Source organism: Chiloscyllium plagiosum, chromosome 6, assembly GCF_004010195.1.
Source record: "Chiloscyllium plagiosum isolate BGI_BamShark_2017 chromosome 6, ASM401019v2, whole genome shotgun sequence".
In the NCBI taxonomy this organism is placed as follows: domain Eukaryota; kingdom Metazoa; phylum Chordata; class Chondrichthyes; order Orectolobiformes; family Hemiscylliidae; genus Chiloscyllium; species Chiloscyllium plagiosum.
Genome location: NC_057715.1, coordinates 65,075,371 through 65,094,409, shown reverse-complemented (window position 1 = coordinate 65,094,409; position 19,039 = coordinate 65,075,371). Strand labels below are relative to the sequence as shown.

At 37.4% G+C, this 19,039-nt stretch overlaps 1 protein-coding gene across 4 annotated transcripts in view; it reads right to left on the bottom strand.

The window, feature by feature from the left end:
- The window catches only part of LOC122550649 (interleukin-1 receptor type 1-like), a 63,031-nt gene that overhangs the window by 25,132 nt on the left and 18,860 nt on the right, over nt 1-19,039 (bottom strand). For all 4 annotated transcript variants that reach the window (XM_043691720.1, XM_043691719.1, XM_043691722.1 and 1 more), the window contains 5 exons: nt 18,137-18,305; nt 14,058-14,126; nt 11,150-11,282; nt 6,800-6,948; nt 729-872 (listed from right to left, as the gene is read on the bottom strand). In XM_043691720.1, the coding sequence (XP_043547655.1) occupies nt 729-872; nt 6,800-6,948; nt 11,150-11,282; nt 14,058-14,126; nt 18,137-18,305 (664 nt within the window). The remainder of the gene's footprint in view (nt 1-728; nt 873-6,799; nt 6,949-11,149; nt 11,283-14,057; nt 14,127-18,136; nt 18,306-19,039) is intronic.

Sequence of the window (19,039 nt, the reverse complement as noted above, 5' to 3'; positions counted from 1 at the left end):
CTCTATCTCTCTCCTTCCCACACCTGCACCCCACCCACACCTCACCAATCCCGTAGGGGCAGCCTGTTGGCTTTAGTGGTTAGCACTGCTGCCTCACAGCATCAGGGACCCAGGTTCGATTCCAGCTTTAGGCGACTGTCTGTGTGGAGTTTGCACAATCTCCCCGTGTCTGCATAAGTTTCTGCCGGGTGCTCCGATTTCCTCCCACCGTCCAAAAATGTGCAGGTTAGGTGGATTGGCCATACTAAATTGCTCATTGTGTTCAGGGATGTGTAGGTTAGGTACATTAGTCAGGGATAAACATAGGGGAATGGCTTTGGTTGGGATACTCTTCAAAGGGTTGGTGTGGACTTGTTGGGCCAAAGGGCCTGTTTCCACACTATAGGTATTCTGTGTTTCTCTCACACACACACATATACTGCCTTTTTAGGAAACTGGGCATGTTTTGGAAGGATTATCACACCGATTATCAATCAGCTTGAACTGCATTATGAACACTCTTTCTAACAATCTTAGGGAATTTGAATCTAGCACATCTGGCTCAGAGATACAGTCACTACACTGAGACATAAGACGTTCATGACAGGAAGTAGCAGCAGAATACATTTTATTGTAAACTGCACAAAATCTCCTCTTAACAGCTAGCATTTATAATAATGTTATTTTCTGGAAAAAATTTAATATATATATATATATATCAAAGTAAAATGAAATAATATAGTAGTTACCATCAATGTCCTTGTGGGATTTAAATAGGTCACGATACCAAAGGACAATGTCCACTTTGCAAATCATACTGATTGTTGTACAGGCCAAAGTCATGAAAATCAATGGAACAAAGATCTTAATCACATGAAGTATCCTATTTGAGGCTAGGAAAAGAATTAAAGAATTGTGACTGAAAGAAAGGTTGCTTTAACAGCATTTTAATGAATGATGCAATCTGATACAATTTTGAAACATATTTTAAGAATGTCTCCTCAAAAAACAACAAGCATGACGACCATTGTATAATAGTTTAATGAAGTATATAGATTTATTTGACCATCAATTATCGATCTATATGCAAGCCACCCGAAAGCTATTTATTAATTTTGAATTTTAGCTCTGACTATGTGCAGTATAGGAGCACAAAAGTATAACTTTGTTTGGATTCAGTAGTAAAAAAGCCTACAAACCTGTTCTAATACATGAGAAAGATTCTGTGGCAGTTGTTTGAAGAAACAACTTGGTATCTTGGTATCTTAGTCAATAGTAATCTCTCAATCAACTTCACAAAAAGAGGTTTTTTTAACCCAATGGTATTTGTGGGGAATTATTGTGCACAATATTGACTGACATGTTTGCCTTTATAACATCAGTGACAACAGTTTGAAAATAATTCATTTGTTGTGAAATGTTTGGGACTTTCTAACTTTAAAACATGCAAGTTGTTTGTCTTTATATCTTTCTTTATGTGTTCTTTCTGTTCTCTGTCTTAGGACATGCTTCATTTTCTTGTTGATTCTTGATTACTGTTTGTTTCCTGCCTGCCCCATGACTGAAGACTTTTTGAAAGGTATTAATTTTGTCAGACACATCTAACTTCAATAGTCTTGGTGATGTCAACCAGACAACACAATAGCACTTCCCTGAGCTGTGAATGCCTAAGCTGTGTTTCACTAATACTGTGGTAGAAATGTGAACGTTACTGTACATTTCCTCAGACCTCATCATAGCTGAATCATAAAATGGTGCTGTGAGTTTTGGCTACAGTGCATATCATTGGATCCAAAACAGTGACCATTCCATAACTCTTTTTGAATTGGATGCAAAGCAATGTATATACAGCCACAATTGCAGTCAGTGATGTCCCACAACAATGGAAATGTCGCTGCCCTATAGTTTGGAAGGCTGCTAATCACAACTGAATGCTTTTCAAAGGAAAATGATCAAAATGACTTCACCAAAGAAAGCAAAGCACCAGCTACCTTCATGGTGTGTGTGTGCAAAGAGATTCCAGAGATGTGACAAGGATCTCCCATAATTGCTTGAAAGGAATCCACCTCATTTTTGTTTAATAGAGTTGCTAAATGCACATCTAATGCACTACACCTGGTTTGTGAGGATTTTTAGAGCAACATGAATATTTCTGTTAATATGTCCTTTGGAATCATTTAGATCCAAGAGCCTGATCTTCAAGATCAGTAGGAGCAGGAAGATAGGTCTTTATGGAAATGTTATGAGTGAAATGCATCATCTGATTATGCATTTTTTCCAAAACCTAAAGCTGTAGAGGTATGCTCGAGGAAAATGACCAGATCATTAAAAATCGTAAACGAACAGTGTTCTGCACGACTTTAAAATCCTTGAAGATTCAAATAAACATTCCTGATCTCTGTCTGATATCAAAATTATAGTGGAAATAAAAAAGACAGCATTGGATGTTTAATAAGATAGTTTTCTGCATTATAGAAGTCAGAAATCTTAATTTTAGTTGTCACCAGTGTTATTGTTCAGCTGTAAAACTCCAGTGTGGGGGTCTTAACTTCATACAACTTGTATAAATGGCTTAAGTGAAGAGATATTTGGTTGCTAAATTTGCTAATGATGCAAAGGCAGTTCAGAAAGTAGATTATGAAGAGGATTTAAGCAGGCCACGAAAGATACGGATTTGTTGTGGTAAATAAAGTATAAAGTGCAAAAGGTGAAATTTTCCACTTTGCAGAAAGAACTTAAAAATGCTGCAAAATTATAGAGTTCTGAGAAGCAGAGTCCTTGAGTAGTTTTAAGTCAGAAGGAGATAGATTCTTATTAGAGCATACAAACGTAGAATAAAAATCATTAAGTTGGGTCAAAGGGGGGGGAAAGTGGCTAAAAAAAGAAAATTAGTGACTCTTCACTTAAATGTTTGGGCCAAAATAAATGAATTAACAAAACAAATATACATTAATGGGCATTATCTTCCAGCAATTAAGAAGATGTCGGTTACAAGGAGATCAAAGCTGGTTACTAAATATTCATGCGCATGTGATTTCTTGAAAGGACAAGCAGGAAGGAAAGAGTAGCAGGGTAGCATTTTTGTAGAGGATGAAATAAACATGACAGCAAGAAATGATCTTGGATCAGAGATGCAGAATTCATATGGGTGGAGGTAAGAAATATAAATGGGAAACGACAAGTCAGAATTGGCTCTAGGTCCCCAGAAAGTAACTGTACAGTGGGCAGAGAATAAACCAGGAGATAACGAAGGCTTGGAAGAAAAGACAATACATTAATAATGGGTGACTTCAATCTTCACGTAGATATGGATAATCAGATTGGCAGAGGTAGCCACAAGGAAGAATTCATACTGTGTGTTCAAGACAGTTTCCTGAAACAATATGTGATAGATCCAACGAGAGATCAGGCTATATTGGATCTGGTGAGGTAGGATTAATAAATGATGTTAGAGTAAAAGATCCCATGGGAAACAGCAACAGTAAGATTGTAGAATTTAGTAGTTAGTTTATGTGGGAGGAACTTGTGTTGGAAACAAATGTGCTAAGCTGCAAAATTGGTAATCATGAAGAAATGAAGGCACATCTAGCTGGAATGGGCTGGGAAAGATATTTAATACCAAAGACAATTGAGGAATAATGGCAAATGTTTAAGAAAATAATTCATGGCTCGCGGCATAGTAATATTCCAGTGGAAAAGAAGGATTCTAGGATGGGTACACGCAAACTTTGTTTTAACCGGCACCTAATGAACTGGCACTCTCAACATACTGGGAAAATTATACACCTGAAATATCAAAAGTTAACTGTATTATCGTGATTTCTGCAATATCAGAGCAATCAATCAAGGATGCGAGTGAGAAGGCTTTCTGTGAGCAAGTTTTATTTTAAGTTATTATTTAAGTGATTTATGCTGTAAGTCAAGTATCGCAGTGATGTGTATACTCTCCTGCATTTTGTTTATATTACTGAGTGTGCATTTTTACATTGATTATATGGACCACTTGATCAGCATTCCTGGTCCCATAAGTTCCAGTTAATAAAAAGTCTGCCGTATATACAATGTGGTTTACAGATTACTAGCAAACCAGAGGATTGGGAAAGTTTTAAAAAGCAACAAAAGATAATTAAATAAATAATAAAGAGGAAAATGATAAACTTTGAAGTAGATTTGCAAGCAATAGCAAATAGAAAGCAAGAGCTTTCATAATTATATAAATCAAGGGGGGGGGGCATCAAAATTAATGTAGATCCCTTAGATAATGATGCTGGGGGAATACTAATAGGGAACCAGGAAATGGAAGAGGACTGGATCAAATACTTTGCAACTGTCTTCCCAATAGAAGATATACATGTCATTCCAAAATTACTAAATAATTAAGGAGGGAAAGGAGGAAAGGAATTAAACATAGTGACTGTGACTACAGAATCCAGAGGGATTTGGAATTTGGTACAAAGAAAGGCAAATAGAATGTTGGCCTGTAAATAAAAGGGAATATAGTATACAAATATGGAAGTTGTCCTAAATATGTACGAGGCACTAGCCAGATGACAGCTGAAATATTATGAACAGTATTGAACATTCTATTTCAGGAAAGATATACTTACTTTTGAGGCAGTCCAGAGAAAGTTCACTAGGTTGATTCCAGATATAGGGAGCCTATGTTATGAGGAGAGCTTGAGTAGATTGGGCCTGTATTTTTGGAGTTTCAAAGAATGAGAGGCAACTTTATTGAAACACGCAAAATTCTTAGGGGACTTTACAGAGTAGATGTGGAAGGTTGTATCACCTTGTGGGAGAGTCTAAGATAGATGGCATAATCCCAGAATAAGGGGTCACCTGTTTGAAATGGAGATGAGGAAGATTTTCATCTCTCAGAGGGTAGTGAATCTGTGGAATTCTTTGCCACAGAAGGCAATAGATACTGGATCATTAGGTATGTTCAATATTGAGATAAACAGATTGTAATCAATAAGGGAACCAAGAAGTATAGGGAAAAAGCAGAAAAGGTCATTTGAGGACTATCACATCAGATGTTACCTTACTGAATGGCAGAGCAGTCTTGGTGGGCTTAATGGCTTTTGGCTTACGTCCACTCCTATGGCTCATTCTTAAGCAAAGGGGTGAAATGGTTTGGTGGGGGGTTAGACAGGAATGTGGCGCAATTCATATAGCAATGATTATATTAATTGTTAGAGCAGGATCAAGGAGCCAAGAGGCATAATGCTGCTCCACCAACTTCATATGTTCATATATCCTTCTGTCTGCTTCCCCTCAACTCCCTGTCCCCTGCCTCCTCCTCCTCCTCCAGCCCCCACCCCACTTTCTGTACAGGATCTGTTGAAGTTTGCAAGACATTATTAACCTATTATCTGAAATCATCACTCAGTGCATGGATAAAGAACTAATTTATTTTAAAAGTATTTGATTCACACTCTGCCTTCCTTCCTCTCTGTGTCTAATTGCAGAACTTATTTAGCACCTAGACTTTTTTTAACTAACTTGCAAGTATCTGTCATTTCATTTTAAAAAATACAATGCATATTAATTCCATGCTTTAAAATAAACGCTTTAAAATGTAAGCTTGTTCCTCCATCAATCTTGCTCCCATTCTGATATAAAGGCCACAATGCTTGAAGGTTCATACTTGTGGTCAGATAGAATAAAGAATTCGCATTTAATAGCACTTTGCATCTAAATGTCCCAAAGTAATTAATGAATTGTTTTTCAAAAGTACTCTCTGTCATAATACAGAGAAGTAAAGCAGTTAGTCTCAATATAGCAAGATCCTGCAAACAGCAAATGAGATGAATGATCAGATAATCTGTTTGGGTAATATTGGTTGCAGAAAAATGTTAGTTAACGCACTGAAGGACTTTTCCACTGTTCTGCAAGGCAAGTGAAATTTCTGGCCACTACCTGGCCAATCAAGGGAAAATTTGGGCTGGATAATTGTTATCAAGACAGTACAGAGTTGAGAGCTTCATATCAGTATACTGATGAGGAAAATGCAAAATCCTGTCTGAGATCTCCAGAGTAGAAATTATACTGATGCCTTTTGATGAACAAGTAACAGTAGCACTAAGTCAAGGTTACTATAAATCAAGACCAGTGTTATTCCTTACCTATTCTTTTGACAAACTCTGAGTGGGATTGAGTCGGAGAAATGCGGTGCAACAAGGTAAAGTAATGCAATAAAAAGACAGCATTAAGGTGGAAAGATGCAGACTGCCCATTCCCGGCTTAAAAGATAACAATGACACTAGAAAATACCTAGAAAATCTCACCAGGCACTGAACAGACAAGATATTCATTCTTAGCACCAGAGAGGAACTGCCTCAAAATTACACAATAAGAGTGAATGGACTGACGTTCTTGCCAAAAAATGTACAAATGAACAAATCTATCAGGATATCACAAAAATAAATGAATTAATTGAATCACTTCAGATACCTGTTTCTAACTCAGCCGTTTTTAGGGACAAATGTCTATCATGTTAACAATCACCCATCACAAATATGAATTGCAAATGTTAAAAAGAAACTGCTGAGAAAATTGGCCAGAAAGGTAGGGCTAAATTCAAAATCATTCACTCTTCCACAGAAAGTAAGAACAAATATTCCCTCTGAGTTTACGGTTAAGCCAATGCCTTTACCACCATGGAAACAATAATTCCAACCCTACTCATACAAATATGGAAACAGGCTTTTGTCAGTGTTTTAAATTTTACATTATGCATAGACTGGTTGTTAAACTAAATATGAAATAGCAAAATACCTTTATTTCAGTAAAAAAAACTAAATCCAAAAGCAAACCGTACATTGAGGTGTAATTTTTATAAAGCCATAGCTTTTGCCTCGTGGGTTATATGCAAAACATTCAAATGTGGTTTGAAAATCTTCTTCAATGATACTGGAGATAGATAAGGTTCTTAAAGATACTACTGCATGCTTAGCTTCTTTTTTGTCACTGTGAAAGTATAAAAATAAAGCAATTAGTAAGTGTTGATCATTTGATACATATTATTCAGAATTCTACTTTTTTGAAAAAACATTACATTTTAAAATGTCAGTTCAAGTACATACATTAACTAAAAGGTAGCCATGATGTGGAGGTGCTGGTGTTCGACTAGGATGGGCAAAGTCAGAAGTCACATGACACCAGGTTATAGTCCAAGTTTATTTTGAAATCATAAGCTTTTGGAGCACTGTTCTTTCATTAGTTGAAGTCTGATGGTGGCTGTGAATATTTTGTGTTTAGCTACCAAGATTGAAAAGTGTTTAAACTTGTATGTGCCTTTAAGTCATTGCCAAATTACTTTGAGAGGCTAATTAGTAACTAACGGCTACGGAAATCTTTCACCTTCCTGTTTTCTGAGAGAAGATGGAACATCAAGATTTTAAAAAGCAGAACTAACTGAGTTTTTTTTGTTATGTTTTTGAGACTTTGAAATTATGGCAGGCAAAGTGTGAGGGATGTGACATTTGCAAGATCTATATACGAGATGAGCTTATCACCTTTAATGTAGGTCACAATGAATTTGCAGTTTATGGAAATGATTTTCATCTCTTCCCCAATTAGTAGAGAAATTACATTTGTCCCACTTGAAGCAGTGGGGAATCTTCATCAAAATATAACGAAAGGGACGTGGAATGTTATTTTCAGTCTGATGAGCATGCTGACACCAAGTCTCCAGATTTCTTGAGTCTTAGTGGTGGATATTAACATTTGTCTATTTACTCTGAGCTCTTTTTTGTACTGGCCACAGTGAAGTTGCTTTCATGGTTACTTCAAAACGATATGTTTAAAAGAAGCATGTGTATGGTGCAGCTGCCTTTAACTGTCCCAAGCTTTTTTCATCTATCTTACACCCAATTCTTGTCTTCTGTCATTGGTGTCATCCACAGGTGGTCCCAGTCCCCAGAGAAGAAGCAGAAATTTATATCTTGCTGAACCAAATGATTTGATGTATGTACCTAATCAGGGATAAATTTCCAACAGGAATCTGTTTCTTTAAATACAAGTTGACCACAGAGATAATCAGAGCAGAGATTGAAAAACACACTCCCACATGATAACCAACTGCCTGACACTAAACTCAGCAACAGAGAGGGCATTCAATTGTTGAGTTGAATATATTTAAATGGAGATCAATAGCTTTATTCAGACTAATGGTTAAGGGAACAGTGCAGGAAAGAACAGTTGATGCAAAAGTACAGTAATGGTCTTATTAAATGGCTGTTCAAGCTCAAGACACCTTATGGCTACTCCTTTGTTATGCTCTGATGTGTAACTTTTACATTAACTCCAAGTGCAATCAAGATTACGCTGCTGACAATTTCACTGTTGTTGGCAGTGCAAGAAATGTAAATAACAATGCCCCATCACTATTGCATTTAGAAAGATTATGACGCAAATCTGCCTGAGAGGAAGAGACGTTTGCAGTCTGTTGTTGATTGTGTAACTTCAAACATTGACTTAAACTTCAATTAAGGGCATTTTTGAAAACCGTAACCTAAATAACTTAAAATTAAGTCCATTTGTGTGCTAATTTTGCCACAATCCATTTGAATTGAATTGAATGTATTGTCACGTGTACCGAGGCACAGTGAAAAGCGTTGTCTTGCGAGCAATACAGGCAGATCATAGAGTTAAGTAGCATAGATAAGTAAATAATAGGTAACAGCGGTAAAAAAATAAAAACACAGGTACAGATGAATGTTCAGAGTTTGTGAGCCCATTCAGTATTCTAACAACAGGAGGATAGAAACTGTTGCAAATCTGGCTGGTACATGTGTTCAGGTTTCTGTACCTTCTCCCCAGTTGTAGAGGTTGTAGAAAAGCATTGCCAAGGTGGGATGGATCTTTGAGAATGCTGGCGGCCTTTCCTTGACACCAGGCCTGTTGATGGATTCTATAGATGGCCTTTGTGATTGTCTGGGCCATGCTCACCACTCTCTGTAACTGTCTCCGACCTTGAATGGTACAGTTGCCATACCTGGTGGTGATACATCCAGACAGAATGCTCTCGATGGCGACCTATAAAAGTTGGCAAGGGTATTCACCATCATGCCAGATTTCCTCAGCTGCCTGAGGAAGAAGAGATGTGTTAAGCCTTTGTAACTAGTGCGTCCACATGAAGAGTCCAAGAAAGCTTGTTGTGGATGATCACTCCCAGGAGCTTGACACTCTCCACTCGTTCCACCTCTGTTCTGTTAATGGGTCCTTGGTGCTGTGAAGCAGCAGTGTTAACAGTCAAGATTTAAAGAAAACACTGACTGACACCCTACACTCCTTCTGTAAGTGTGAGAATTCAAATTAAGTCTTTGACCTAAACGCAATACAGTAAGGAAAATTTGTAACTTCTTTAAAGTGCCTGTTGGTTTGTAATTGTTTTTAATAATGCATGAAATAGACTTATAAACGTTTGCACAAATTGTAAAGGGATTAATTGTAATTTTCTTGAATAATATAACTCTTGACCCAAGTAAACCAGTTACCTTTACCTGGAGACAGTACCAACAAGATGGAGGTTAAGATACAAAGCGCCATGCGACCAGACAGAAAAAAGGCAGACAAACAGTTGCAAGTGTAAGAATGAAGGAGAGCCACTGCAGAGGGAAGAACAGAGAAGGCACATACATGAATATACATGATTGTACAATACACTGCGATAAGACAGAAAGCTGAAGGATTCCTGATGAAGGGCTTATGTCTGAAACATCGATGCTCCTGCTTCTTGGATGCTGCCTGACCTATTGTGCTTTTGCAGCACCACACTCTAGACTTAGAAAGATGAAGACACAGTTATAGCAGAATTGTGAATTGTACATGTTTAATACTATTGGTTCAGTTTTCTTGATCAAACCAGACTACTAAACTGGGTTTATTAAAGGGGCTTGTAAAGGAATCTCTGGGGAATAGGCTGCCAGAGGAAGTGGTGGAGGCTGCTACAATTACCGCATTTAAAATGCATCTCGATGGGTATATGAATAGGGGGGTTTAGAGGGATATGGGCCAAGTGCTGGCAAACAGGACTAGATTAGGATACCTGGTCAGCATTGGTGAGTTGGACCAAAGGGTCTGTTTCCGTGCTGTACATCTCTATGACTCTATGACTGTACCACCTGAACTGTTATGAACCTGGTCTTTATGAGGTTTTGCAGGAGCGAACAGTCGCTGGGATCTTGCATGGAAGTGAATTGGTTGAGTCTTAAGGGCTGAACTGATTCAGTGGGAAAATGAGAACTCTTATTTACCAGAGACAGAGTTAGAAAACATGGAACTATAGATAGTATCACATGTTGCACGGACTGTTGTGAAGGCTAATGTGCAAATGAGAAATAACTCTTATCATAACTGCCCTGCAATATAAAATCTACTGTTGCGCTTAAAATATCATTTGCCTGCTAACTTATGTTTATTTGCATTGGGACAGAATTAAGTTAAAATGAAAGTTACAACATGTGAAATCTCGATAACTTCTTCGTTTGGGAGTCATTTGGTTCACAATTTCCCCATAAACATTGTTGCAGAATTTCAAAGTGATTATTTTTGATGCATGAAAAGCCACAGCACATTCTGGAGTTTGCGGTTGTAGAAGTATTTCAATTTTTAAAGCAACTTACACAGTTAGTATGAAATTGCAATAAAACAAACCAGAAAAAAATATTTGCAAAAAAGCACCAGGACAAGTGGTGTCTTTGACTGTGCCTAATATTAATTGCAAAAAATTCATATATCAAACATTTTAGATTGGGTAGAACATTTTAAGCGTAATTGAGATGGATTTCAGCACCTGAATCAACAGAAGGCATACGACAGTAAGAAAAGATGAGAATAGGGTAATGACATGCATAGCACATTTATGCTCAAGTTTCATTGATCTTTTACTCCAGACTACTTTCCCTTATTAACATCCTAATTATATGAGATTCTGGGCATAAATACATGGGCAATTCCATCCCATGTAATGATGAAGGAAAGAAAGGACCTTTATTATCAAACATACATTTGTAAATTACATATTAATATATTTTGACAGACAGAGGTAGCTTAACTCCAGAGAAGTCTTTTTCATAATCAGTGCATTTACAGAAGTTTCTTTTCATTCATCCCACACTTTCCTAACAAGCAATCAGTTTAGCTAAGGATTAAAAGTAAAACATACATTTTGTTTCCTTGCTTAATTCTGAACATATCTTCAGGAATATTAGTGTTATTCATTTTCCAGGTAAGCTCCCAAAATTCTGCCACTTCACCAGATCCCAGAAGAACTTCACAGGTCATATTTAGCTCTGAGCCTGTGAAATAATCAGAAAAGAACTATGCAGCCTTAATATACAGAAATATAGTTAATAAAATAATGCTGCACAGTTTCAAGTGTAATCAAACTGATTATGCCAATGTAAAAAAAACCAACCTGCCATGCAATGTGTTTCTTTTTTCACATCTAAACATTAAGGTTGGAGTTACACAGAGGAAATTAGTAGAACCTGAAGGATTTCCCGATGATACTTCTAAATTATTAAGTATTTAACATTTTACTTTAATTATTAGAACCATAAAGAACAACAGGAAATTAATAAAGCCCAAATAACATCACTAATTGAATTAACATCATTAAATAGTTTTACTTAGTGGCACATTCATTAACATACTAAATGTCTAACAATACATTTGTCAATACTGAAAAATAAATCTGCCATTATGCATCAGCATAGGATAGATAATGGATTAATTGATCATTCAATTCCTTGCAATCAAGAAGAAATGTACAAATAGATATGGTTAGGTTAGGTGAATGGTCCAAAATTTGACAAATGGAACTTAACGTGGATAAGTGTGAGATTATCTATTTTGGTCAGGGAAGGAGAAAGGCAACTTAAATCAAATAGAAACTTCAGAGTGCTTCGGTGCAGGGGGGTCTGGGTGTCCTTGTGAATAAATCACTAAAAATCTAGTATGCAGTACAACAGGTAATAAATCAAATGGAGTTTTGGCACTGATTGCTAAAGGAATAGCGTATAAAAGTAGGGAAGTGTTGCTGCAGCTGCACAAGGCATTAATGAAACTGCACCTGGAGTACTGTGCACAATTTTTAATGTAGTTGTGTTGGAGATGGTTCAGAGGAGAGCCATTGGATTGATTCTGGAGATGAGGTGTTTGTCTTATTAAGGGAGATTGAGCAGTTGAGGCCTATACTCTCTGGAGTTTAGAAGAATGCGAGGTAGTCTAGTTGATGTATGTAAGATGCTAAAGGAGGTTGACAACATAGATGCAGAGAGGATGTTCCCTCATGTGTGGTGATCTAGAACAAGAGGTCATAGATAGATGAAGAATAATTGCATTTCTTGTACGGTTGTGAACGTGTGGAAATCACCACCACTCAGTGTGGTGGAGGCTGGGCCATTGAGTAAATTTAGATTAGATTCCCTACAGTATGGAAACAGGCTCAACAAGTCCACATCGACCCTATATTTACCCCTGACTATTGCACTTAACACTATGGGCATTTAGCATGGCCAGTTCATCTGACCTGCACATCTTTGGCAGAGCACCCAGAGGAAACCCATGCAGACACGGGGAGAACGTGCAAACTCTACACAGACAGTTGCCCAAGGCGGGAATCGAACCCTGGGTCCCTGGTAAGGAGGGGATAGACAGATTTTTAATTATTAATAGTTGAACGGTTATGAGGCGGGATAGACAGGAAAGTAGAGTTGAGGCTAACAATGCCTCCACAATCTCCACAGCTTTCTCTTTCAGAACTTTGGTGTGTATTCCATCTAATTTGGATGATTTATCCACCTTCAGGCCTATTACCTTCCTTAGCACTCTGTCCTTAGACTCCTGTAGTGATTGGAACCAGGGAGACCTTATTGATTATGCGACCCTTGATTGGGGTTGTTAGCTTGGGACAGTCAAGGAGCCCTGGCTGACAGATATAAGCAGGAGATTGAGAATCTCCTCCCTTCAAAGACTGTTTGGCCACAATCAGTGCACTCCACCCATTAAATAAATGGGAGCTCAGCCTCTGTGCAGTTATTTTAACTCCTGTGAAAGTTGTGGGAGGGAGAGGAAGGGGTAAGAGATTATCTGTGAAATACATTAGTCATGGTCAAGGGCCCTTACAGTTGGTAGGAATCCATGATTGAAGGCGAAGATTGAACTAGAAAAATAAATAGGAAAAAGCCCATGAGAACGTTTACTCCAGGTAGCTGTGAGAGTTTACAGATCTGGAGTTGATAGCCTATCCACAGAAATGGAGACAGAAAATTTGAAGAAGGGCAAGGCAGTGCTAAAGGTGAACCAGGTTAATGAGAGAAGGGTAGAACAATGTTAATGAGATTTTCCATTCAGGGTGAGAACAGGAAGTGACACTGATATCCTCATCAAGTACAGAAAATGGAGGTTGGGGTGTAAGACTGGAAAATTGTATGTTTAACATAACCCACTAGAAAATAGGCTATAGCTAGTACCTGTGTGGGTATGCAGAGTATCATCTTTTACCTGGAGGAAAAGTAGGGAAAGAGCATACATGAAGAAAAAGATGTTCAAAATGAGAACAAGTTCAGCCAGGCAGACAAGGGAATAATGTGTCTGATGTTGGTTCTGAGCTCCACTGATTGCACACTTATCTTTGTATGTTTAAATCATTCTCATGATTTTCCTGGTTCAAATTACTCAGTATCATTCAGCCCATTCAGTTACTGAACCACCAAGGAAATCTGTCATTCCATTTTCATGTTGAAAGTCAACTAGGCATTGTTTTAAGTTGTTAATGTGCATTGTGCTAACTTCTCTAACCAAAGATCTGTTCCACATATATGACATAGCAGTTACTTTGAGGAAAGAGAATTTTCCAGTCTGGGTGGGACTGTGAATGTGGTCAAATAAATGATCACTTCCCTAGAAAATGATTTATTATCTTTCAATCATTGCGTTTTCAACATCCATATGATGAAAATAAATTGAACATATTTTACAGCCAGCATTACAATAAAGGTTAAAATACCATTAGAATATTTGAGACAGAATGAAAGCTCCATAAGTTACGACTATTTCTTCATACTTACCAAGTCTTGCTTCAATTGTTTCATTTGTAGGGCTTATCATTTCAGGTTGTACTTGATTGATTATTGTCTCTGAAACAATCAATTCAAAATGTAAAGATCTCAATCAAAGATATCCTATATGCAACTACAAATGTGCAGGAGTACAACTATTCAATTCTGGTAAATGATGACAGTAATTTTGAGAGCTATAGAGTCATTATATCACAGAATGTTGACAGCACAGAACACATCACTTGTACATATATTGGCTTGTGCTTGGAGAGTGTAAAGCCTAAAATGCTCTTGGGCCTGAGATGATGTAATCAGTTGAAAGTGCAGTAGAAAGGGAAGGAGCTCCAACAGGATCTGAAAATGTCAGGTCCCCAATATTTGCCTAAAGGTTACAAGGGAGTTGGTGAGGTCATAAATGGCTAATGTGGGAGTTCTGCCTATCTTAACAAAGGGCCATCATTAACATATTGTAGTGTCAGCTACTCAGCATTCTGACAAACACTTAGTGAAGAGAGAAACACCATTGGCGAAAGCCTTGCTGAGGGTGGGGGAGAGTTGGAAATTGGATGAAGATATGATTTGGTATTGTCTGCAATCATGGAGAGGAGGGAGGTAATCACAATGAACCTCTAAGGCAATGTCCTGCTATCCACCTCCACAACATTGGTGACTGACACATGCACACTGGGTTAGGAATACCTTCCAGACATTTTACTCTTTAAATCTCCTCTTTGATCCTATTCCATTTGTTATAGATAGTATAGCACCCAGATTGATACCCAGTTCTTCACCCAAAAGCAGCTTCTGCTCTGTCTCTTCCTAATCCTTCTGTGAGTTTCAGTTATTGGGATGGCAGGTTACCAGAGCCATGTAATACTCTCCAACTGAATCATGCTGGAGGTTAGCAGTAACCAGTCCTCTATACCTCTTTCCTCAGAGAGGATCCATAGGTTTTTGGAACCCACATATTTCAACCCTGATAAATAGATTTGGATGGTTTTAAATTTATATTCTACCTTTTTTTTCAATAAATGTTTATATATATATCATGCATAAGTGCTCTGTGCTCTTTTTGTAGTTTTAGAAAATTATGTAAAACATTTTATAGAATCGAATATGAAGTAATAAAATAATTTAGAAATACATTTTATTGTCTTAAGACACTTTAAGAAAAGCACATAAATAGAAATCAGTGAAAATTGATGTCTATGATGTAATAATTTCAAATTTTATATGTAAGACATGCCATTCAAGTCCTTTCTTAGGCGCATTTATTCCCTTTTACGGAAAGGTAAACATTGTTCGAGGTATTTCTAATGATGGTATTAATAGCTGATTATTTATGGCAGAAATATGACTTGTCTCCTTGTTGTAAGAGATGTCCTTTGCTGATAGTTTATTCTGTTGGGATCTCTTTGGTTAGATATGCTTCCATCAATCCCTGTTATTAATACTAATCCACTGGGCTTACTCATATTAATGTTGAAACTTTATTGCTGGAACAACACAGCAGGTCAGGCAGCATCTAGGGAACAGAAGATTCGACGTTTCGGGCACAGGCCCTTCTTCAGGAATGAAGTTTCAACTTTGATCTCCAGCATCTGCAGACCTCACTTTCTCCTTACTCATATTAATGGTCAGCAATTAACCACCAATAAGATTTCAGCAGAAGATGCATGTAGTTGAGTAATGAGAAGTAGCTTATTACATATAACTAAAGTAGCAAGTTAGATTAAGACTGTTATGATAAAGTAAACTTCAGAAATTTAATATTGTTCTTGGATTGAAAGAATCAGCAATAACACTGTTAAGCAAAAGGACAAACTGTTATTCAGCAACTAAAAGCAATTAGCCATGCATGTGAGAATGAGGAGTCGAAGATACATATACATAACTGTTTTAGCAAATGTTTGTTAATTGGCTGCCTTATACCACAAGGATAAATGATTGTCCTGCAAAAGAATTTAAGAAATAGGAAAGGTTTGGAGGGATATGGGCCAGAAGCAGGCAGGACGGACTAGTTTAGTTTGGGATTATGGTCAGCATGGACTGGATGGATCGAAAGGTCTATGTCTGTGCTGTCTGACTCTCTGACTCTATGCAATAATCACAGGAAAACTGGCAGTCAAGGCCAAATGTAACAAGAAACACTAAAGTCACTCCTGATAAGGAGACAAGCTTAGACTTGATAGCTCCAGAAGAGTTGTCAATATTGTGGATAAAAGAATCTAAAGGAGCATCAATAATGTCACACCATAAACTTGAAAGAGAGAAGACTGTATAAGAATTCAACTCTGGGATTCTTCAGGAGTAAAACTTTGAAGAACAACACTGCGCAAGGATCAAACCCTGGACATTCAGAGACAGATGATGTTGAATGGAATTGTAGTTAAATTCCACCATTAATCAGATAATAACCATGTTGAGTGATGAGGTTTAACTTGCTTATTTGAGGGTCTTATTTTGGTTGCTATATGGAATAAGGTTTAAATTATTGTTTCAGTATTTGATTATCTGTGAGATTTCTTAGTAAGTAGTCAAATTAAAGGTAATTTATGTTAATTTTACACATAACACTACTTAACTATATTACACTTACTAAGAGACATTGGTACCTTCTAAAGATACCAGGTTAATCTCAGGTCCATGGGTGTTAACAGTGGAGGTAAGATTAACAGACTAGAATAACTATCACAGAAAATCAGAACACACCAGCTCCTCGCAGAAACAATCACACCTGAATAGAGCTATACAAAGGCTTCAAAGTTTACCCTTTCAAGCCAACTGTCCTGTACAACTCTTCTTTACCACTCCTGTAGCCTGAGAACTTAATAGATTCCCTTCATCTCCCTCAATTCAGCAGAACCTTTACCTAATCCCCAACATGCGATTCTACTTTGACAAAACAAACTCTTCTCAATTTATGTATGGTAATGTATCTGAAGGAAGGCAAAGGAAACGTTTTGTGGACACTCTGAAGACCTTATTATGAAGGGAACAAATTGACATTGGTGTTTAGGAGGATATTGCCACAAACTGTGATATGTGATGATGACTCATTGAACAAGCTGCAAAATGTTGGAAATTGACCGTAGAAACTGCTTTGATGAAGTAATACAATTGAAAGGAGAGACAAAGCAGAATCCTGACTAGAGAATCCTCCTTTCTCCACGACACCTCACACCCTCTCTGCCCAAAGACCCCATGAACTGGTCTGCTGAGTCACTGGAGGACACATCAAACATGGAGTATGACAGATAGCATCCTCATTTCAATGGACAAAGAAAGCAGTTTCTGATCTTTAGCTGGTATTTTTTATATATATGCATTTTTTAAGTTTCTCAGTACGGTTGATTTATGGCTGTATTGTCTCCCATTCAAATAAGAACAGTGGAAGTATGTGTGTGTCAATTTCCCTTCCCTGTTTATGAAAAGTTGTAGGAGTGCCTTCCACCAGCTTATTCCTGAACAGTTTCTCTTTCTCACTCTTGCCTCTTTGAAGATCCATTCTCTGTTGTCCAACTCTCAATAGCATCTCCTTCTCTCTTTCTTATTGCTCCCTTCCATCATTTGCAAGTTGGATGATATGCAAAGACCATAACATTAAGGCTCCTGTCTCCTAAAGATCACATTACTTTGTGAATATAGAGTAGATGCTAATGTTGTGGACCAGTTAAATGATTACCTTATTTTTAAAATCTCACATATGCACAAATTAAAGCTGGCATGCATTTTAGACAAGTCACCAGATATCAAAAGTACACAAGAAACAAAACTAATTTTGTTGTATATTCCAAATTATCTATATGTGTAACATTGTATTAAGCAAATTTATGCACATAACTATTCAGATCACATTCCAAATTTTACTTGAATCATCCTGTTATATTTTCCAACTTCATCACACAGCTGAAGAAACAGGCATCCTTTTACCTATGTCTATGAGTGCTATTCTTCCACCAATTATACAAGTGCAAAAGTCTGTCCTAAATTAGTTCTGTAAAACATGCCATACTGTACAAAAATCTACTTTCTTAGTTTTGCTTGGAGAAAGAGTTGAAGACTAATATGTTTACCAATTGACCTACCTTTCATTTTTAATTGTGTTGTCCTTGTTACATTATATTTCTTCCCAAGATACTTGTATTCAAGTTTACACGTGTAATATCCAATATCTTCATTGTCTGCATTGTTGATTGTCAGTTTATTGTCATTACTAAAATATTTTTTATTGTCAATTGTAAGAGGGATACAATCCTGAAATGGAAAGCAATGGTTTAAATTCATGTAGCCTCATCTTTAAACTATCAGTCATAAATATATTTTTGGTTGTTAGCAAATTTATACCCAATTTATACATAACTTACAGGCTGTGGGAAATTAAACCTGGATGGTAGCAATAATTAATGTTAAGTAATGTAATGAGCTGGAAATAAGGCTGTTAACTAAACTAACTAACTACTTTGTCATAATGGCAATAGACCATTGATATAATGGAACCCTTAACCACATGCCATGTATTATTCAGCCAGGAGAGAACCTTCCAGTGGAGGTGGAAAGTATTTGATAACCTGTTTTTCAGGAATACATACATAGAACATAGAACAGTACAGCACAGAACAGGCCCTTCATCCCACGATGTTGTGCTGACCACTGATCCTCATGTATGCACCCCCAAATTTCTGTGACCATATGTATGTCCAGGAGTCTCTTAAATGTCTCCAATGACCCTGCCTCCACAACTGCTGCTGGCAACGCATTCCATGCTCTCACAACTCTCTGTGTAAAGAACCCGCCTCTGACATCCCCTCTATACTTTCCTCCAACCAGCTTAAAACTATGACCCCTTGAGTTAGTCATTTCTGCCCTGGGAAATAGTCTCTGGCTATCGACTCTATCTTTGCCTCTCATTACCTTGTATACCTCAATTAGGTCCCCTCTTCTCCTCCTTTTCTCCAATGAAAAACGTCCGAGCTCAGTCAACCACTCCT